Here is a 23,078-nt window from a genome sequence, read left to right as displayed (position 1 = left end):
ACAAAACTCGCCAATTACTGGGCGGAACAATGCTTTAGACACAAAGTCTGTACTTCGGGAGTGGAATGTGTTTTAGACATGGGGGTAACCCTTGCAGTGACGGGATTTGAACCCAGAGCCCAGGGATTGGAAACAAGCCACACCAAGCTATTTCAGCTCCACTCCATTTTTGGAAATTTTCCCAACCCGTGCAAATCTTCTTTACTTCTTTAAAATATAATTTAAAAAGTTAATATATTTAAATTTACATTAAATCATAAAATAAATAAGTGTTATTCAAGAATGTTTTTGAACTATGATATGTGAGTCAGCATGTCAAAGTTTAATCATTTAAATACAATGAAGTAATCACTCAGAATATTAACCTAATATGGTTTACAATGTGAACTAATATCATGTGGACTTTGATATGTGTGGGTGTATTACTAGGCAATAAATATTCCATTAGAAATCAAACAGTTTCATTTCAAGTAAGACACCTTTACAAAGTATCTAAGAGTTAGACTTTATCCAACAGTTAGGAAGTAGGAGTAGAAAGGTAAGTAAAAGCTCAACATTTCTGAGGAATAAATTTGAAGAGGAGCTCATGATCATACAGAAATTAGATTGATTTATTTTATAGCACTATGAAGGATTGATATGTATTTCCATCCTTTATTTACCCCAACCCAGTACTTTCATAAGGCGAGACTTTTTTTATTGCTTGTTTGTTACTTATTTTCTCAAGATCAACGGAGGAGGGCAGAATAAATGTAAAGATAAAATTTTAGCAAATAGTTTTGCCAAAAACATCCAGAAGAAGGAGAAAATAAAAATAAAATTTGATTGATGAATGTAAAATAGGATGGTTAAATGCTTCAAATTTATATAATTAGGAAGAAATATACATATCTTATTTTTGGAGATTTCAAGGCAGCGGAGGGCATAATAAAAATAAAGAAAAACTTTTATTTTTTTCTGAAATTTCTACTTTTCATGGTGGCAGGTGTGCTAATTGGCCAATTCGCTAAACAAAGTATAAAAAATGTCTCGCCTAACCTTTTTAAGGTTTGTAACATTACAAACTTTATCATCCCTCTGCAGTACTGAAACGTACACTGATTAATATCAGATAAGATAGTATAATGCATACTCCAAGTGTCAAAATGCACATTATCGTGTCGTGATTCAATATTTCGACATTAATTATGTCATCATTAGGAATGAAAAATTATCCATATTTAATAAGTTGCCATTTATATTTTATTTTTACCTACCTGTCATTTGGGGCCATTTTTACCGGGGCAATTTTTACGAGTATGTCCCAACTAATAATTCAGTACCATAAATAATTAAAATCCAAGTGTGTAAATTTGAAAAAAGTGAAAGTAATTTGTATACAAATTCTAAATTTGCATAAATTACAGTATGTAAATTTCTAAAATAAAAAATTGTCTACTGTCAAGCACAGTATATTTTTAGAAACTTCAAATCATGTACTATGAAGTCATACATAATTTATTTTTCAAAAATCATTTTGAATTTTTTATGATCATGTTCTATTTTACATAGAATTACCCATTTGGGGGTTTGCTGTTGTTTATTTTGAATGCACAAAGTTGTAGGACAACAATATTGACTACAATTTAAAAATGATCTCTCTTTTGTATAAAATGTGATATGAAACCCACAAAATATCAGCTTACTTACCATAGACATTCATTTACTTAGCTATATATCAGACTGTCCGCTAGTTTTCTTCTGTACATTAGACATTTTAACATTTTCAGATTTGGCCAATTCACATTCATCTTCCAAATCTTGTACTTGCCAGTCAATCAATGAATATGGAATTCTGTGAATTAGCCATAATTTTTTTTAAAGGAGTTACCGTAAACAAATGATTGCAAAGTATCGATTCGTTGAATGTTTTTCACTTTCCAGTTCAATAAATTTCAACTGTCACTGACTGTTTTATCTTTTTTCTATTAATAATTAAGTAGGAAACATTTATTTTAATTATTTTAGTAAGTTTCTTTGACCATTAAAACATTGAAAATAAAGTAAGTGCCTTGTGTACATTCCTGTTTTACTGTATTGTTGGTTATTTTTACTGTCTTATTCAAGTTGAACTTTGTTACAAACTCTACATGCGACCAAAAAGCAATCTTCCCAACTTTCCCTTTATTTTTAACATATCACCAACACTAAAGATGTTTGAATCATTGAGACCAATTTTCCTTGTCTAGTGTCTCTGTGAACACCTGCATTTCAATACCTTGATGCTGAGATATGATGCTTGGCAGAGCAGATTTGTCAAAAATATCTTAGTGTCAAGTTAATTATTAGGTAATATTTTGCAATTATTGCAATGTACCTAGCATAGCAATATTAGAAACATCTTGTAATGCTTGACAAGAGAGATAAAATACTGTGTGTTTTATAATTTTATCAGTACACTTTATTAGTTTAGTGATGACAGTGTCCTTCTCGATATGGTGTGATGAAAATTTGTCCATTATAAACTTAAATAAATAAATGTTAAAATATTAAAAGTCAGTCAGTCACTCACCCACACACCCCCTAGATACACCACTTGTTTGGTCATTTCTTTTCATATGCCAGTATGGGCATAAATTGTATGTAGGAATAAAGTGGAGATCAACAGTCGTTTGGTATATGAACTTTGACTTGCAAAGAAATCACCTGACAAAATTGATAATGTTGTTAGCACACTTTAATGGTTTTAGTGACGACAGTGATAAGACAATTGGACAGTAATATACCTCCGTGTATAAACCAAACCTCCCTTTGTAGACAAGGACACAATTTAGGTTTAGCTAATTGGCTAAAGATATCAAATTATTAACTTGAACAAAACCAATTGTCTGGATTCACATGACTTATTAGTATTTTGCAATCATGAAAGCAAACTTTTTACTTCGTGGCCTTTTACAATTCCAGGCACCAAGCCGCAGCCCAAATGCACCAGGCACCAACTTTCCAAAACTGGCAAGAACTTTTGATCATCAAGCCTCCATGCATACAATAGTTTGACATCATTATCTGTTCTCTCAGTGACAAAATTTCATTGTATAGAAATTAAATAGTATTTTATCAAAGAAATAATACCGTACACTTGTGTTTTTCCTCCAACAATTGTTGATTGTTTTTATCTACCATGATTCAAATGAACACGGTTTAGCCACACACGTCATAGCTTTCTCCTTCCAAAAACTTTCACGCACACTCAGTCATTCTGCAACAGTAAATCTCTGGTAGGTTCAGGGAGGGGGGTTGATAACGTTACTTGATAGGCAAATTAATATTTTGGCACACCAATAAATGAAAAAAAAAACAATGTAGCCCTATTTTAGCAAGTACTGGTATTTAAAATTTTTTGATTTTAGGCTTTTGCAAAAATGGCTAAAAGCAGTTGATTTTTTTAATGCCAATCCAAAGTAGTAATCGCCCATGGCGACTTGGCGACCAGTTAGCGTGAGCCCAGAAAACCATAAATTTTCTCAATGCATGTGGTTTTGAATTGGAGGGCTAGCTGTATACCGGTATAATTTATTGAGATAATTATACTGATATTGCATTTTTGTATCTGTTTTTATTTATCTGCTCTTTTATATTTTATTCATATTTCATTCAAGTTCTTGAGAAATTTTTTGAATGAATATTTTAAACTTTGAAAACTTACCAAATGTATGTATTAAAATAACAATAATATCTGAAAACATTAACATTATTCAAAAGTATTTAATGAATGAATTAAAACACTGAGGAGTGTGACAAAAGTATTGTATAATCTGATTTAAAAAGATTTTTTGATTGTGGCTTTGTATATTATTGTATGTTTTCTTCAGATTTTAATTATTGTGAATCTAAATCTATGTATCTATCTATCAACGCCTGTTCAGCATCTGGATGAGGGCAGGGGCTTGAGATGAACCATTACACCGGGGTAACCCCTACTCGTCTCGAAAGATGTACCGGGTTCTTTATAGTGCACATGAGCCACTGTGTATACTGAGCCTACAATTTATAGTCCTTAATCCGAGAAGACTTGTTCCACCTCCAGAACCATAGCCGAGCTTGCCATTTGAAACAGCACCGATATTATGGCTGCAGGTTCAAGCCCATGTCATGTGACGATGTATAATGTATCTTCATTTTTATTATCAATTATAGTTTGTGAAATTTGTGAAGCTCACCAGTTTGAGTAGAGTATTGCTGTGAGAAGTAAAGCACACAAGAAGGATGAAGGAATCGGGTAAAATACAGTACATTGTATTAAATAATATAACCGTGTGGCATTAATATAGAATTGGCCTTCATGGCCCCATACCAAACATGTTTCAGTAGGTCTACTACCTACCATCAACAGTGAAAAATGTTCACCTTTGCAAAGTATATATACATATGCATATACCTGTACATAGGAATAACAATTAACAATAAGCGTGACAAGAGTTCAACCATAATAACAATTAAAACATTCATGAATAAAGATTGGCAAAATTAAAAGCGACAATTTTTAGTTTACATGATATAGTTGTTTAAGTGACGGTTGTTCCCATTGAATATGTAGCATTTCCTTTATTTTCTAAAGCTGCATTGTGAGGGCAGAGTCCAGTATGGTATATGTTTCAAAAGTCTGCTGCTTCCATCCATACTAATACTATAATTTATCAAATTATGAAAATATTAACAATATATTATGTATTGTGTGATCCTACAAAAAAAATTTACAAACCCAACCCCCCAAATACAGAACAGAAAATTTAAATAAAAAAATGGATTTCCTGTAATAAATGAAAAGTCAGAGAGATGTTGAAGGAACAAAAAATTAAAATGGATGTGTGGAGGAAAAAGAGAAAACATAATGTTGAGATAGATGTCAGAGAGCCTGCCAAAAAGCAACACACACACATTAAACTGCAGAATCTGGTCATTTGTATGTGAATTTTGTACATGAAACCAAAGATAATAAAAAGCAGAAGATAGAGCAGCTTCCCAATATAGTGAAGCATCCGTTCGAAATGCATTGTGGGTACACCGAGAGCAAACTTACCCTGTCTGCACAGCGGTGCTATATATCAATAATAAAGGCACGGCTTGGAGTTCGTTTGTTGCCTGTCAATGGTAAGATTTTACCCCGCTCACGGGAGGGTTGATGTTCCATCAATTTTAATGCAAATATGCGGAACAGTTCATTCTTCTGCTATTTAAGTTCTTTGATAAAAAATTCATTAAATGCTAATCATTTCATTATTAGGCCAAAAATAATGGTTTGTTTGCCCTTCTTTTTTTTTAAATGATAAATTGGGACAGGTGGAAAAAGTTTTTTTTTTAATTTATTTTTTATTTTTTAAAATAAAATACTCATCAGATAGAAAAATAATAACCCACAGAGGCATAGAATGGCAATATTTTACATCAGACAACACCTTTAGAGTAATTTGTAGAGCATCTGGTAAAAAATAAAGATATACTCACTCACATTATTTTTAATTTGTTAAGAAAAAAGTTTTAAAAAAAACTTTTTCTTTTTTTTTTGTTTTGCCGTTTCTTTTTTTTTCCAGTGAGTTGGGGGGGGGGTGTTGAGGGCAAACAAACAATTTTTTTTGGCCTTATCAATGATACTAAATAATATTATAATTTATATACGATTGCTATTACTGTACTATCATTGCAACAGAGTTAATGGAGATGCTGGGGAAAATTTCTGATGCAATCACCAAGCAAGATGAAAAGTATGTAGACATGTTGAGGGTTTTGTACAGAGATCTTGCAAATGTTAAAACAGAATTAGAGGAAGCTAAGTCTGCATTTGATTTATTCAAAAGACTGATAGCACCAGGAATTTTGAAGCCAACAGACATTTCTGTTTTGTTTGAAACAATTGAACTGACTGGATTGAAATATTTGATAGAGATAATCAAGACATATGAGACATATCCTGATGAAGTGAAGATCACTCGATTTACACCACATCGTCAACAGGTTGTTGCTCTGGGAAAAGACTTTTCTGTTAAAGACCTTCAGAAGGTTGGTCAGTTGTATGAAGGCAATTTTTCTAACCCATGGAAACTGATTCAACATCTTGAAGATGCATCTGTTCTAACTGAAAATAGCAGGGAGGGCTGATGTTCCATCAATTTTAATGCAAATATGCGGAACAGGGAGGTGGTGGTGTTGAGGGCAAACCAAACAATTTTTTTTGGCCTTATCAATGATACTAAATAATATTATAATTTATATACGATTGCTGTTACTGTACTATCATTGCAACAGAGTTAATGGAGATGCTGGGGAAAATTTCTGATGCAATCACCAAGCAAGATGAAAAGTATGTAGACATGTTGAGGGTTTTGTACAGAGATCTTGCAAATGTTAAAACAGAATTAGAGGAAGCTAAGTCTGCATTTGATTTATTCAAAAGACTGATAGCACCAGGAATTTTGAAGCCAACAGACATTTCTGTTTTGTTTGAAACAATTGAACTGACTGGATTGAAATATTTAAAGGAGACAATTGAGAAGTATGAGAGGTATCCTGATAAAGTGGAGATCATTCAGTTTTCACCACATCGTCAACAGGTTGTTGCTCTGGGAAAAGAATTTTCACTTAAAGATCTCCAGAAGGTTAGTCAGTTATACAAGGGCAATTTTTCTAATCAATGGAAACTGATTCAACACCTTGAAGATACATTTGATTTAACTGAAAATAGCATATTATCATTTCTTCAACGTTTGAAGGAGAATGATGTAAATGAAGGTACCGGTAAGTAAAAACTTTATATTTAAAATAGCCCAACATTTCTATGCATGTAGGACATAACATTAGGCCAAAAAAAAATCTATTGCCCTATTCTGACTGACTGTAAAAGTCAGAAATCTCGGGTCTGGAATTTTATTTTTTAATTTAACATAAGCTATGAAAAGCTATAAGTAAGATGCATTTTGATTGATTGAACTGACACATAAACATGCATGAGTATGTAGGCCTACAACAGCCATTTACGCCGAGTTAGAGTAGGCCTAAGCCTTCTTAGGTGGTTGTGGGAACGCAAACAGCAAAACAAAATAGTAGGTAAATTGTGCATTGAAGTTGCCATAGTAATGGGAATAATTGTTGTATGTAATTTTTTTAGAATTAAAGTTAACAAAAATTAAAGTTTAATTATCCAAATCAGTTATCCTCTGTTTCTAAAATTACTACAGTAGTCTCAGAGCTACTGTAGGCCTATTATATAATATACTGGAAAATTGGGAGGAGGGTGGAAGGTTTTTCTTTGATTTTTTTTTTTATGGAAATCACCATATACTAGGCTGAAAACCACTCATGGTATAGGCTAGATCAATATTTATATTTATTTAATTTATAAGCCATAAAATACCTGCACCTAGGGCTGAAACACAGCTAAAGCCTCTTAACCCGTCAACAGTGCAAGCAAGCAAGGGTAAAAGAAATCTGACCTACGACCCATCCAATTTTTTTATCCAAAAGTTCAATACAAACTTTTTTGCCCAAGTATTACATGAAAGTATACAATATATTTTCAATTATTTGATCATAGGTGAAATTTTCAATGAGACTTAGTTGCTCTGAACTGTATTGACAATATATCCATTTCAGAATGCCACCATTTTTTTTCTATTGAAGCTTTATCAACACAACTTATAGTTATTGTATTGTGAAATTAACAGTCTCCAACAAACTCAGGTCAAGAGAATTTGTGATTAAGTTTATAATAATTTTACTATTTAAATCTTACAATTTTTGTATACAGATTTTAATCAACTGCTTGTGAAGATATCTTATGCAATCAGCAAGGAAGATGAAAAGTATATAGATATGTTGAGGGTTCTGTACAAAGATTTTGCAACAATTACAACAGAATTGGAGGAAGCTAAGTCTGCCTTTGATTTATTTCAAATACTCAATGTAGCAGGCATTTTGAAGCCAACAGACATTTCAGTTTTGTTTCAAACAATTGAACTGACTGGATTAAAGTATTTGAAGGAGATAACGGAGAAGTATGAAACATACCCAGCGGAAGTGAAAATTGCTCAATTTTCGGAACATCGTCAACGTGTTGTTGATCTTGGAAAAAAATTTTCAACCTTAGATATTCAAAGGATTGGTCAGATGTACAAAGTTCCAGATGGCTTCTGTTCCAATTCATGGAAACTAATCGCATTTCTTGAAAGTGAGGGTGTTGTTTCAGAAGTTAACTTTTCATCGTTTCTCAAGAATTTTGAATGTGTTGGTGAGTATAATGATTATTGATTTGTTTTTTACCACAATAATTAATTTTTTTTAGTCTGATTAGTTTTAAACTTAGCAGAATGCAAGATGGTGTATGAAGACAGAGCCTTTTTTTATGCTAATTGCTCATTTGCATAATTATTATTTCTCTAAACAGGTAATTTAAGTTATTTACGATGATTACTAAAGTTTGGCAAGTTTGATTGGTTTCAAACTTGGCAAAATACAAGGTGGTAATAACTAGATAGAGCTTATGGTTTTTGGTATGTGTGTGAATATGCTAATTGCTCATTTGCATAATTTATATTTTACTAATCACAAAATCTATGCTACATGCTATCATAATTCCCAAAGAAAAATTATAATTTTAGTAAAATTGTAATATTTGTTCATGTTGTTGTCGTCGTCCCCGTTGTAGTAAATTGTTTGTTACACGATAAGGCCAAAAAAATTGTTTGTTTGCCCTCCTCCACTTACCCCTAACTCACTGAAAAAAATAGGGGTGGAAAAACAAAAAAAAATTTAAAAAAATGTGAGTGAAGTTATCTTAATTTTTCGCCAGATGCCCTACAAATTAATCTAAAGTTGTCTGATGTAAGATATTGCCATTCTAGGCCTCTGTAGGTTATTTTCATTTCATCTGATGATCATGAGTATTTAAAAAAATTAAATAAATTTAAACAAAATTTTTCCACCCACCCAAAAAAGGAGGGCAAACAAACAATTTATTTTATTGGGCCTAACTAATGTTTGGTAAGGCGCAGTGTAAAAGGAGCATTTCTAGTTTAATGATTTGATTGATTTGCAACTAAATTTAAAATACTGTTAATGTTAAATTAGCTATATGAATCTCAGAACCCAAATTTTCTTTCATTTCTTTTAATTTACGGTACTAAAATTCAAGGCCTAGAATTTTGGTGTCAATATCGCTCAGTTTATAATTTTTTAAAATATGAAATGCTTTGTAGTGCAATCATTTTAACATAAACACTAGTTTGGCTTTAATTTTGTATAGGCCTAGGTATAAGCCTAGTAATATTAAAATTTTAAAAAATTTAATGTTAGTTCTTAAATAATTGTTTTTAAACAGAAAACCCCTCCTTTGGGACACCCCTATTCAGGGGACACTTCCGTAAAACAAGTGGAAATAATATATCTTTTAACACTACGACCAGCCCAGGACATCCCTATTAAGAGGACAGGGACATTCTCTAAGTTTACCAAATGGTCAAATCAATATATTTTTAACCCTATTAAGGCTGGACAGCGAGGGGTACAATAAACTTAATCATCAAACCAAAATTCTTTCCTCTGATTATCTAGAGTGGACATTGGTATGTATTCCTAGTTCATGTTTTACTGTAGTTTATATAATACAATCTTTTTAATTTTGACAATTACCATGGGGATTTCTTGTTTATTGTGTATGTGTACAGCCTGCATCCTGATTTTTTGTAATTGTAATGAATCAGAATCTACATGTCATCACTGTATTAAATCATGCTAAAAAAGGGGACAATTTCATGTTTAGTCAGTGTCCCCTGAATTAGGATACCCCTATTCAAGGGACACTTTTTGGGTCCTAATGGTGTCCCCTTAAAGTAATAGGGGTTCTACTGTATTACACTTAGAGTAAAGGTTGAAAAATATCTGGACCGGATTTGAATTGTACCAAAAATTATATAATGACAAAAGCTCATATTTTACGTGTTTGTATTAAATTGTAGGCACTAATCATCAGAGGTCGAGGTGCCAATTCAACATCAAACTCTACCTAACCATTTAGTTTTTATGATTATATACAGTAACATATTGATCTCTTTATTTTTTAAAATCCATATTAATTTCATGTTTATCAAAATTAGGAACTTATTTATTTTAGATATCGCTGTTGCAAAAAAACACAAAGGTAGGTACCATGGTACTCAAAAAAATGCACACTATTGTTTTGCTCATTATGCCCTATGATTTATTCTTTTTACAGACAAGTCAAGAAGATCAAGGTTGGATGAAGGTGTGTAATATATTTAATGTAACCTTTTTTAACATTATATTGACATTTAAATACAAATACATCCTAATAAAACCAAATTATACATAGATAATTACTTAGTAGTTACTTGTTGCACACTATATAGTAATAGTGGTGGCTATAAAATGGTGGTATTTCTAATACCAAATGTACAGTATTTTGTACGTATTTTTTTTCACAGAATACTTGACCACTATAACTATTTCTGACACCACTAATCCCATGACCTCAAAAACATATATAGACAATATTATCCCCAAAATATGATTTTAGATAAAAAAAAATTATGACCTTATTCATGTATTTTAACCACCAAAGTTGTCATTTCTCTCCCCCCCCCCCCAACTCAATTTTGTTTTTTGGCCCGCACTGTCCCATTTTTCAACCGATTTTCTTAAAAAAGGTGTAAAGATGTTCAGGACAATAAAACCTGTACATTTGTTATTTGAAATATCACCCTTTTTTTTACTCTGTATAGCCTACTACTATTAGTAAGTAACAGTACAATACAATACTGGCAATACAATACATAAATAAATGTGGATGGCAGGTGTATACATTCCCGTTTCTAAGTTGTAATTAACCTTGTCAGTCAGATTTCTGGAGCCACCATTGCACATTAACTAGAAGTCGGCATACATCTTTCATGTACACATAGTCGGTGTACATTGTTTGATATAACTAGTCAGAGTACATCTTTTGATGTAACTAGTTGGCGTACAGCACACTGGTGCACTGTACTTTGTTTTTTGCATTGCAAAGACGACTTTTTGGTTTACAACATTGTAGAGGCTGTTCATAGATGCCGTGATTTGGCTTGCCACAGTGATATAATTCAGAGAGGCGAAGTAGTAAAACTTCAGACTATTGAAAAGGCTGTAAAAACAAATGGTTATGGAGTTGGTTGGATACTGGTTAGATCGGACAGTAAGAATGTAGATGATGAAACTTCATATGAATGTAAAGAGTTAGTAGGAGACTACTGTACATTCGGAAAATTAATTTGGCATGATGTTACTGTTCTTTGTGTAAAATGGAGATCAAGTATGGCGAAGGTTTGAAAAACATCAAAGAGCACATCATCATTTGTGGATTCATTTCTTTCCTTGCCGTTGTGTCCTATTTTATTTAAAATGCTAATAGTTACAAAGTAAATGCTAATAGTTACAAAGTAATACAAAGAATCATTTTAACAGTTGAAGTACCCTAAAATGCAGTCTTTTTGAACCTCAGAATTACAAAAATTTACCCACCCCCTCGGTCACTGCGTTCCCTCGTGCCGAGGTTTCAGTAAAAATAAAATTTTCTCACTCACATTTTTGATATAATTTTTTTCAAAAAAACATATTAAAAAAAAGCAATAATTTTTACAGGAAGCCTTCAAAAACTTGTTATGTAATTAGGCATTTATTGTAGGACTACCATTGTATTGTAGACTAGGAGGGGGGCCTGGGTTGTGTTCTGAATATTTCTTTTCTGAGGACTGGCGTGGTTAGGCCAATGTACAGTTCAAGGAAACTTAATTGTAATAATAGGCCTAGTGGGAACTAAGCTTAAGAGAGGTTGCCGGCAGCCTGTTTTAAACAATTTTGTAATCTTTTTTTTTTTTAGTTAACAATTTTTAATGAAGTATTTGATTCAGCAAAAATACCTACTAGTTGGTCAAACATTATAATAATTTACAATTTTTAATCGGGAGATAAAAACCTACCTAGAACTACCATAGTGTTAATGTGTATTAAAAGCATATTACGAAAATGTAAACAGTTGTGTTCATACAAAAAATATAAATTTAAAAATGTTTTACAACAAGGATGTATTTTATCTCCATTTGTTTAAATGTCTTTCAGTATTGGAAACTAAGAATTTTAGAATGAAGATGTAAAAACAGAGTTGAATTTAAGTATAGAGTTTGTATCTATAATAATGGGAGTGTGGAAAATGAGCTACATTTTCTTCTGTTCTGCAAGATAGTAATCTAAGGAGAAAATATTTACCAGCTTATTTCAATACTTGCCCAAGCCTTGCAAAATTTGATCTACTATATTTTTTAAAACACTACTATTATTAGAAAAATATGTTTATTTATTCATTATGCTTTTAAACATTAAAGGAAATGATTGGCATTTGAATTGTATGTTACATGCTTTATTTTTATCATTGTTACATCAAGATATTATTTTTAAATGTATATTTTATTTACAAAGGGCTGGAGGCCTACAGTTTGAAATAATGATGACAGTTTAGTGTTTGATTTAATCTTTTTCAGATGAAGGTATCAAACAATTTTTGACAAACAAACTGAAAAGATTGTATCGGAACGAAAACCAAATAACACCAGCAATCTGGCACAAAAAGCATGCAGTAGATATTGCAGAAGTATTCACTGAACTCAGCTTACTCAAATCTGAAAAAGAAGATGAAGCAAAACTCAAGTCAACAGGTATAATACAGGAAGGTAAACAAACAACATTAAAAAAGGTATTAGATGTTATTAGATCAAAAGATTCATGTAAGTTATTGATAACAGGAAAAGGGGGGATAGGCAAGACTACACTTCTTAAATATATTACTCACAAATGGGCTACTGATAAAGATGATACTTTTGTTGGTAAATTACTGTTTTTGATTAGTATTGGAAACATTAGAACAAAAACAAAATTCTTGGATGTAATTTTGGAAAACATAGATATGGAAGAGTATAGTCTTCAGAACAATTTGGTTGAAAATGATCCAGTTAAAAGATTCAAAAGATTCCTGGTCAACCATGCTGATGATGTAGTTATTTTGTTAGATGGGTATGATGAGTTACAAAAAGATGCTAAGGACCCTATATATCTGTTCAAAGGTCTTGAATTAGAAAAAAGTGCTGTAGTGATAACCTCCCGACCTGAAAACATAATTGATTTGGTAAAATGTTGTACCGTACATGTTGAAGTGAATGGATTCAGTGAAGGAAACATAATGAAGTACATAACAAATCATTTTAACTTCATTGAAAAAGAAGATTTGGGGAAATTACTATCTCGGACGTTAAGAGGTTATGATCATAAAGAGGCATTTGAATTGTGTTCAACCCCACTGTTATTGCTAATGATTTGTACCATGTGGGAACAAGAGCAACATCTTCCAAAGGACTTGTCAGATCTTTTAAAAAAGCTGATTTGTTCCATTTTAAGGCAACATAAAGTCAAGAGTAATTATGAAACTGCAGCTGACTTTTCCCAAATTGAGAGAATTCCAGAGAAGTATAGACGTGCGATTCTGCTATTAGGAGGATGTATGTATGAAGGGCTAAAGGAAAATAAATTGTCTATTGACAAGTATGTTTTATCAGAGATGAACCAGAATTCAAAGTCAGAAGTTGAAGTAGATTTCGCACTGGAACTTGGCTTTGTTTATGAAGATCAAGCCCCCGTTAACCGAAGTGACACAAGGGAGATTTTCATACCCCCACACAAGCTTATTTCAGAGACACTAGCGTGTTTGTACCTGACTAACCAAATTGAAAAAGAATGTTTGAAAGCTGATGAATATGAGGTGATAAGGTCTAATAAATATTTAAATGTGACAAGAGCGTATACTTTAAAATTTCTTGGTGCTAAAGCTGGTAAATTACTGAATCATTGGTTAATAATCCGGGCTTCAAATTATTACTCAATAGCACAATGTTTCACATATATCAAGGATGAAAATGAAGAATGCGTAATGAATGAATTAGATACAAACATGTCCACTGAAATGAAATTATACTGTGAGAAAATGTGTGAGACACTTAAAAGTGTTCTTGAAGTTAAAAGACGAAAAAAGGAGCCATTATTCAAGCTTATGAATAGATGTTGCATTGAATATGAACGTAAATGTGAAACACTTGAAGAGAAAATGGTATCTTTGGTAGATACATCCAGTGAAGATTCTGTCAGAAAGTCATGTAGAAGTGTTGTACATATCTCGGTTATAGTACAAGGACTAAATGAGGGTCAAGTATATGGATTGAAACGACACCATTTATTTAGACATATTTCAAATTGGAAGGATAATAACATCGGCATCCTTTCAGCTGAGATGAAATACCTCCAATTAAAATATAGTGACTCTACCATCAATTTAGACTTTAAGTTTAATTCATCATTTTTAATTCATCTCTTGTCACATTCTGATAACCTATCTACCTTAAAGGTAGCTAATGATAGGCTTACTGAGGCTATACTCAGTGTGGTTACCAAAGAGTTACGCAAAACTCAAGTGAAGTTAAAATTAACAGAACTTGATATAAATCATACTGATCTACATAATATTGATGGGACAGTACTAGGAAAACTATTTGAAATAGCTCCTAAACTAATTGATCTAAACATAAGTAGTTGTAGACTATCGGGTGATATTGTGAGGGCAATGATTACAGAATGTCAGAATAGTGGAGCTGAATTAGAAGGATGCAAGCTTGACATTAGCAATAATGACATTGATGATGCAATATTGGGTGATATACTTGAAGTGTATCCTAATATATCCAGTCTTAAAATAGCTTCATGTGGGCTTTCGGAGGAAAGTTTTAATAAGATGGTGGCTAATGAATTTCCTGCAATTGAATTATGTAAACTTGATTTCAGCCAAAATGATCTAAGAAAGTTAGATGGAGAAATTTTTGGAATATTATTACAAAAACTTCCCAAACTTAATCATTTCAGCATAAAGAGATGTATTTTATCAGGCAGTATTTTTAATGAAATGATGGAGAAATGTAGTAGGATAAAAGTTGTATTGAAAGACAACATGCTTAACTTGAAGGGCAATGACCTCTCGGATATTGATAGTAGATCACTTGCAGAGTTAGTCAGGGTGATGCATCGGCCTTATGATAATACTTTCACATGGAATGATTATTCTCTTACAGATGATAACATTAAAAAGCTTGTTCAATCAGTAAGTGAAAATATGACATTGAATTGGAGGAGGATAGATTTGAGAAAGATTAACCTATCTTCAGTCAGTGGTAAAACATTAGCTCAACTTCTGAAAGTCTCTCCTGACTTACTCTATATTGACATGGGTGTTTGCAGTTTATCAGGCAGTACTGTTAATGAAATGATGGAAGAATGTGGTAGGATGAATGTAGTATTGAAAAACAGCATGCTTAATCTTGAGGGCAATGACCTTTCAAATATTGATGGTAAATCACTTGCAGAGTTAGTCAGGGTAATGCATGTTCCAACATTATGGTAGGATTCTCTCGTGGAGCATTTTTCTACCTCGTAATAAAAGAGTGGTTGATATTGATGATGCTTTCAGATGGAGTGATTATTCCCTTAGAGCTGACAACCTAGAGAGGCTGGTGAAATCCTGTGTAAATAAAACTTTGAATTGGAAAAGGATAGATTTGAGTAAAATTAACTTATCTTTAGTCAGTGGAGAAGCATTAGCTTATCTTCTAAAAATCTCTCCAAACCTAATCCATATTGACTTGAGTGCCTGCAGTCTATCAGGCAGTATTGTTAATGAAATGATGGAGGAATGTAGTAGGATGAATGTAGTATTAAAAGATAACATGCTTAATCTGGATGGAAATAACCTTTCAACTATTAATGGTAAATCATTTGCAGAGTTAGTCAGGGTAAATTATCGTCCTCGTCGTGGAGGATTAAGGTATTGTAATTTTTTTACAGGTAGAATCTCAAAAGAGCCTACTATTGATAATACTTTCAGATGGACTAAATATTATTCACTTACAGCTCATAATCTAAAACAGCTGGTTGAATCAGTAGGTGAATCTATAACATTGAATTGGAAAAGGATTGAATTTGGTGGGATAAACCTCTCTTCAATTAGTGGAACAGAATTGGCTTGTCTCTTGAAGATCTCTCCAGACTTATTCTATATTGACATGAGTCATTGCAGATTATCAGGCAGTATTGTCAATGAAATGATAGAGGAATGTGAAAAGATGAATGTAGAATTAAAAGACAGCATGTTTTGTCTGTATGGCAATAACCTTTCAGATATTAATGGTAGATCTCTTGCAGAGGTAGTCAGGGTAATGTGTTATCCTACTAATTTCACAAGGCATAACCTTTTATTTCCAGCAAAACACTCAAAAATGCCTGATAATGATACTTTCAGATGGAGGGATTATTCTCTTACAGCTGATAACCTAATAAAGCTGATTGAATCAGTAGGTGCAAGTAAGACATTAAATTGGAAACGGATAGATTTCCGTAAGATTAACCTGTCTTCAATTAGTGGAAAAAATTTGGCTTGCCTTTGTAAAGTCTCTTCAGACCTGATTCACATTGACATGAGTCATTGCAGATTATCAGGCAGTATTGTTAATGAAATGATGGAGGAATGTGGTAGGATGGATGTAGAACTAAAATACAACATGTTTTGTCTGTGGGGCAATAACCTTTCAGATATTAATGGTCCATCACTTGCAGAGGTAGTCAGGGTAACCTGCTATCCTACTAATATCACAAAACATGGCTCTGTATTTCCAGCAAAATACCCCAAAACACCTAATGATACTTTCAGATGGAGTGATTATTGTCTTACAGTTGATAACCTAGAAAAGCTGGTTAAATCAGTAGGTGGAAATAAAAGATTGAATTGGAAAAGATTAAGTTTGAGTAGAATTAACTTATCTGCAATCAGTGGAAAAAAATTGGCTTGTCTTTTAAAGATCTCCCCAAGATTGATTTACATTGACATGAGTCATTGCAGTTTGTTAGACAGTATTGTTAATGAAATGATGGAGGAATGTGGTAGGATGAATGTAGTACTGAAAGACAGTATGCTTAATCTTGATGGCAATGAGTTGCAGAGTCAGGGTAAGGCGCAATAAAAAAAATGATTAATTAATAAAAATTAATTAATTTTGTTAATTTTTAAATTAACTTGCTTATTTTGCAGTAACAAATTATTAACTTGAGCATAGAAATTATTTAATTAAACAAATGTGTTCTCTGTTTTTTCTTTAACTGGATAATTATAATAAAGATTAATAAAATACTTCCAGTGACTGGAAGTGTTTCTATCATTTTTTTCGCTGTAAAATAATGGTTTTTATGGGTAAGCATTTTTTTTTTGGTCCCGTGTGCATCTATGGCCCATGTGCACATTAAAGAACGCAGTACTATCTTCGGAAAAGAGTAGGGGATTGTCTACCGGTGTACTGTCTAATCACCACCAGAAATAAGTCTTCTTCTAGACTTTCGTGGGCTATTCTTGGTGTTTACACCGAATAAATCAAATCCAAAATACACTAATTTCTATGTTCAAGCTGAGAATGTTTATGTTACTTTAAAATAGGTGGTATTTTTTTACTGATGATTATGTTGGAAGGCATGTATAACCTGTACTTTAGGTGTTGAACTATCTTTGTCTTTGTACATTCCTGTTGGGCTTTATTATTTTCAATGTGGATTTGTTGGAATTCTTTATGGCCATACTGTACTTCATGTGATGTAACCAATCTTGTCAATTTTATACCTGCCAACTTTGTTGGTGCCTGATCCATGAGACAAAAAATAAATAAAATGTGTAAATAGTGCCCCCTGTGCAAGGGCTTAACCAGTGAGCTACTCGGCCGTCTTTTGGATGGCTAACAGTTAATTATGACGGCCACTTCTACTGTGACGGCTTGGCTATCTTTAGCAAATAACACCCACCCACTCTCACTCGAGGTTTCGCTACTCGGCTATTGCTGTGCGACAAGTTCTTTGTCTTCCATTTTTATTTCTTTTTTCTGGCTAAACCCATGTCTGTATGTAATAATGAAATAGAGTGCCCTCCGTTATTCTTTTAATTGTTGGTTCGTATTATCATTCATGGATGGAATCATGAAGCAATAACAGTACTGTTGTTATAAAAAACATTAATGTTAACATTGTATTATATTATATTGCATTTGTTGTGAAGATTGTTGTTACAAACTACCGTACTCGTGTGAATAAGCGCCCGGGCGCTTAAAATATTTTTTGCACTTTCTGAGGGATGCTTATTCAAATGAGGCACTTATTTAAACGGGGCACTTATGAAAACATGAGTGGAAATTGAGGGCGCTTATGAAATACAGTAGATGAAAATCAAGGGGTTCTTATAGGAAATGATTAAATTCAAGAAGCACCTTTTCAATGAAAAAAGATTATATAAGGACATTACAAATGGTGGTTAGAAAAGATAATCGTCCAGAAAACATGGCTCATGGCAAAAATGCATGAAAATTTACATAACAGCAAAATAGCAAATTCAATTAGTGGTGGTGGGTAGTGGTTAGCTTGTTGGCCATCGCCCGATTGAGATTAGCAGGATGGCAGCATTATTGTATTTTTTTTCTTGAAAACATAGATGAGAATGTGCTAAAGTCAGAAAAAGAAGAGGAGGATTAGGACTTGCATAGACAAATAGTGTGAAAAGTATGAAGTTGGAAATATATACTGTCTGTCCAGGGATCGGAGCTCTCGTCTGTCCAATAGAAATATCCTCAGTTTGATATTGAATGAAGAAGAATGTGTTTCGACTCTACGGCTCAAATCATGCCAGCAACCACAGTCCCAGGATTGATTGGATTATTGACTTGCTAAAAAGAAAATATTATGAGGGGGCGCTTATTCAAATTAGAAGGGGACGTTAATTTAAAAGGGCTGTTTAAGAAAATTTTCACGTTATGAAGGGCGGATATTCGAGAGGGGTGCTTATTCAAACGGGGCGCTTATTTGCACGAGTACGGTAATTCTATTGTAAATATCATTTTAAAAAAATTAAACTAAAATTATAAATGATCTATATCATCATTTTTAAGTTGATGGCTGCATACCATAACCCCTATTAAGGAAAAAAATTTCATGTTTTCAATTAATTTCCCCTATTCAGGGAGCAGTCTATTATGGGGACTTTTTTTGTTAATTAAGGACAGGTGTCATGTTACAAATATTAATGGTGTAATGTCAAATGTTTGTAATAATGTTTGTGGAATTCCACAGGGCTCCATTCTTGGACCCTTACTTTTCCTACTATATGTAAATGACCTTCCAAGAGTATTAAAAATGTAAATATTAGTATTTATGCAGATGATACATGCATGTATTATTCATCTCCTGACATTAATAATATCGTTGATTTAATTAATCAGGAGCTTATAAATGTTCAAAAGTGGCTTAAAATTAACAAACTCGGCTTAAATATTAATAAAACTGAATATATGAACATAGGGACACATCAGAAGCTTTCTAAGATTTCTAACAGTGATATCAAAATTGATGAGCAAAGTCTAATGAGGGTAAAGAGTTGTAAGCACCTTGGAGTAGGTATTGATGAAAACCTCACATGGGAAAACCATGCTGATCATGTAAAGGCTAAGGTTTTGCCAGGCTTGTACTACCTAAGAAAGTCAAATGCATTAGTCTCTCAAAAAATTCAAAGTAATATATACAAAACTATCATAGTTCCACACTTCTACTACTACAGTGTCGTTTGGAGTAATTCAATGAAAAAAAAATATTTTGATAAACTGCAAAACCGTGCAGCAAAGATTATTACAAGATCTTCACGATGCGACTCCAGTACTCAAGCCTTACAAGACCTTAATCTACTTAAACAAAGAATGCACAATACTGAAGCAATATCTATGTATCAAATCTTCAATAACAATGTTCCATCATATCTTTCTAACTGCTTTCACCTAAGAGAAAATAATTACAATACCAGACTTGCCAATGGCATTCCTAAAGTGAACATCGAGTGCAAGAAAATTAGCCTCTCATATCATGGTGCTATACTGTACTTTGGAATGACCTTTCCGATGAACTTAAATGTTCTTCCAATCTTCATAGTTTCAAACAAAGTCTTTATAAAAATTGTTGATTTTATCCATTGTCATCCTTGAAACTTAGAAATACCGAGTTGGTGTCCAGCGGGGTATAGTTTCACTGGTAGTTAAGATTTTATGTTTTTGTTGTTTTCTTTAATTCATTTTCTTTTCAATAATTTTTCTTTTCTTTTCTAATTATGTATGGCCTTGCATGGCCTTGATGAAAAACACCCATGGGTGATTCAAGTGTCTCCGTGTTTAAATAAAGTATATTACTATTATTATTGTTATTATCATCATTACTACTACTACTACTGTATTATACTTAATCAGTGTTCTTATTTTTTTGCTGACTACAGGCTCAAAAATGTTGTTATTTTGTTCTTTTTTTACACACTTTTCAAAGATAGAATATTATTTAAAATGCAGTATAATCCTATAAAGTCACACCTTCTGTTTTTTTTTTATGTAAAGAAAATTTTAAAAAATATTTAAAAGTTTACCTCAGCCTTATTTCGTTCTTAAGTTTTAAGCAATTTCAGCCTTAGTGATCTTATAAAAAAAAAGTAATTTACCTCTGTGATAAGAGAAATTAAAAATCCTTGGTCATTGCTTTTATAATTATATACCTGGTTTATTATGTGACATTCATTAGTATTGTAAGTGTTAATGATTGATAGATAATTTGCTAGTTAATTTACATGCACAACATGCAACCTGAAAAAAGTTATAGGATTAAAGACAGTGGCTATTAATACACCAGTCTTTAACAAAGTTGATGTTATATAATCCAATCCATACTTACAATAATATCAATTAGATGTAGGATTAGTTTAAAAGTGGTGAAGCAATATCCAGTGATGGAGCCAGGACCTGCCAGGCAGAGGGGCTAGTGGAGCGAATCAAGTCTCATATAGCTGGGGCCGGGGGCCGCCTAGCGCCCAAGCCTCCTGGAAGCCACGGATATTTGACGAATTATGGCGAATTTTTATTATTTTGATATGGACGTGCAGGAAATTTTGTACACATAAACTAGAGGGGACTTCCTACACCTACAAAACAAAAACAGCTGTACATTACTACTATTTACCACAACCGTAATAGTGTACGTCGCATGAATGGCATGGTCGGTTAGGGATTTGTTCTAAAGAACTTAAGGCCGTGAGTTCAAATTGTGTATTTAGCAAGTTTGAATCATGTAATTATTTTTTTTTCTCATTTTGTCAAACTGTTCCCATTTTAAAAGGAAAATGAACACCGAGGAGCGACTTTCGGTTAAGGATGTCTTAAGGTCGTGAGTTCGAAATGATGTGTTTTTTTTTTCCAATTTTAAGAATTTTTTTTTTTTTTTCAATTTTAAGTATTTTAACTTTGTAAAAATGATCATTCTAAATAATGTGTTTTTTTCCTGTACAAATAAACATTCTAATTAAAAATTACTGTAGATTATTGCTACTACCACTAATAGGGCAAGTTGCATGAATGGTGTGGTCGGTTAAGAATGTTGTGAGTTCGAAATACGTCTTTTTATTTTTATTTTGTACAAATGATCAAGTTGATGGGGAACCAGGGGCAGATCTAGGGGAAACACTGAACAGGAGAGAGTAGTGTTTTTAAATAACAAAAGATTTTTATTTATAAATGGTTAACCACAGACATTTCTTCATTGAAAATTTGCTGCTTTGGAGTACCACGCTCCCAGCAAACACAAAACCTTCTTATAACGTTCGCGAAAGTTGTGGTTAGGTATGCCAAACAATTCTAACAAAAAAATAATAATAATAATTATATGCTTATCAATTAGATATTATATTAATGACTGTAATATAATAGAAATAATTATAACTATATATCAATTGCTATTACAGTAATTTATTCCCATTCCCATAATTTATAATAATAGGCACTTAGGCACTTTATCTCAGTTATTAGAAGATTCTTGGACATTATGAGACATACAAGTAATGTTTGACCACAGAAAACAAGGAAAATTAAAGAGGAAAAAGTACTCTATCAAGCAATCCCACCAACCAGCTTGCACATGGAAACAGCGCTGATAAGTAGAGATATTATATTCTCGCAAATTTGGTTTTGTTAGTAAAGAAGATGTGTATAAGAGACAGCTTAAGATATTTTGTCAAATAAAGGTTTTACATGGAGTACACCTTTTTGACAAACAATTAAATTAACAAATAAAACACTTAAACATAATCAAAAGAGTCAGAATATGATTCTAAATTGTGGATAATAACCATAAGTAACCTTAATGGGCTTTAAATTTAACTTTTTTTTATTTACTTCAGATGTTGAAACAACTTTAAATAAACTATATTACCAAAAGTTCAGGGGCTATAAAAAAAATATACGGGCAGTATTGGTTACATATTTGAATAAAACATTAATTACTTGCTTACTTAAATGTTAGTGAAAGTAATTTTGTATCAACAACGTAAAAATATGCCCATTGGCTGGTGAAAGATTAATTGCTGAAAAAGGATTTTTTGGAAAGGAAAGTCTCACTTGGTACAATTCACAATTTTGTAGGATGAATGGCAATTTTTATTTCAGTTTTTATTTTTTTCAGATCAAGCTAGACTTAGGTCAACAGTTTCAATTAAATAAAATTATAAACACTTTTTTGGTTCGACGTCGTAATTTATGTACGAAATGCGTTCTTCAGACATCAGTTCATCAATCCATGGAAGGAAAGGCTACGTATCCGACTATTTAATATTTTTGGAATATATAATATACTGCCTAGGCATGTTTTTAATTTTTTTAACTCTGTGTATAAGCGCAAGAATTAAAAAAAAAAAAAATTTTGACCAGAACAGACCTTGTTTTTTTTTTTGAAGGAAATAAGGGTCAAATAAATGACACCTCTGAAGTTGGGAAAGGTAATTTCCAGGCATCTAAGAATCAACTCCCCCCGCCTTTCCGTCTTTTTTTTGGGATTTTTTTGCAAACATTTTGAATTTCCCC

At 32.5% G+C, this 23,078-nt stretch overlaps 2 protein-coding genes across 2 annotated transcripts; both read left to right on the top strand.

The window, feature by feature from the left end:
- Positions 1–458: 458 nt before the first annotated feature.
- Positions 459–6,135, top strand: LOC117120752. The gene is made up of 3 exons (XM_033265832.1): positions 459–538; positions 4,177–4,258; positions 5,687–6,135. Exons 2-3 carry the CDS (start codon positions 4,246–4,248, stop codon positions 6,133–6,135), a joined length of 462 nt encoding a protein of 153 aa, XP_033121723.1. The 5' UTR covers positions 459–538; positions 4,177–4,245.
- Positions 6,136–6,287: 152 nt separating this feature from the next.
- LOC117120781 lies at positions 6,288–15,660 on the top strand. Its single transcript, XM_033265869.1, has 4 exons — positions 6,288–6,771; positions 7,781–8,260; positions 10,244–10,273; positions 12,561–15,660. Exons 1-4 carry the CDS (start codon positions 6,288–6,290, stop codon positions 15,515–15,517), a joined length of 3,951 nt encoding a protein of 1,316 aa, XP_033121760.1. The 3' UTR covers positions 15,518–15,660.
- The last annotated feature ends 7,418 nt before the right edge of the window (positions 15,661–23,078 follow it).

The sequence above is a fragment of the Anneissia japonica genome, unplaced genomic scaffold (assembly GCF_011630105.1).
Source record: "Anneissia japonica isolate Jap-2015-1 unplaced genomic scaffold, ASM1163010v1 scaffold69_len1423075_cov170, whole genome shotgun sequence".
In the NCBI taxonomy this organism is placed as follows: domain Eukaryota; kingdom Metazoa; phylum Echinodermata; class Crinoidea; order Comatulida; family Comatulidae; genus Anneissia; species Anneissia japonica.
The sequence above is the reverse complement of the archived record's forward strand: the minus strand, read 5'-3'. Positions and strand labels throughout refer to the sequence as shown.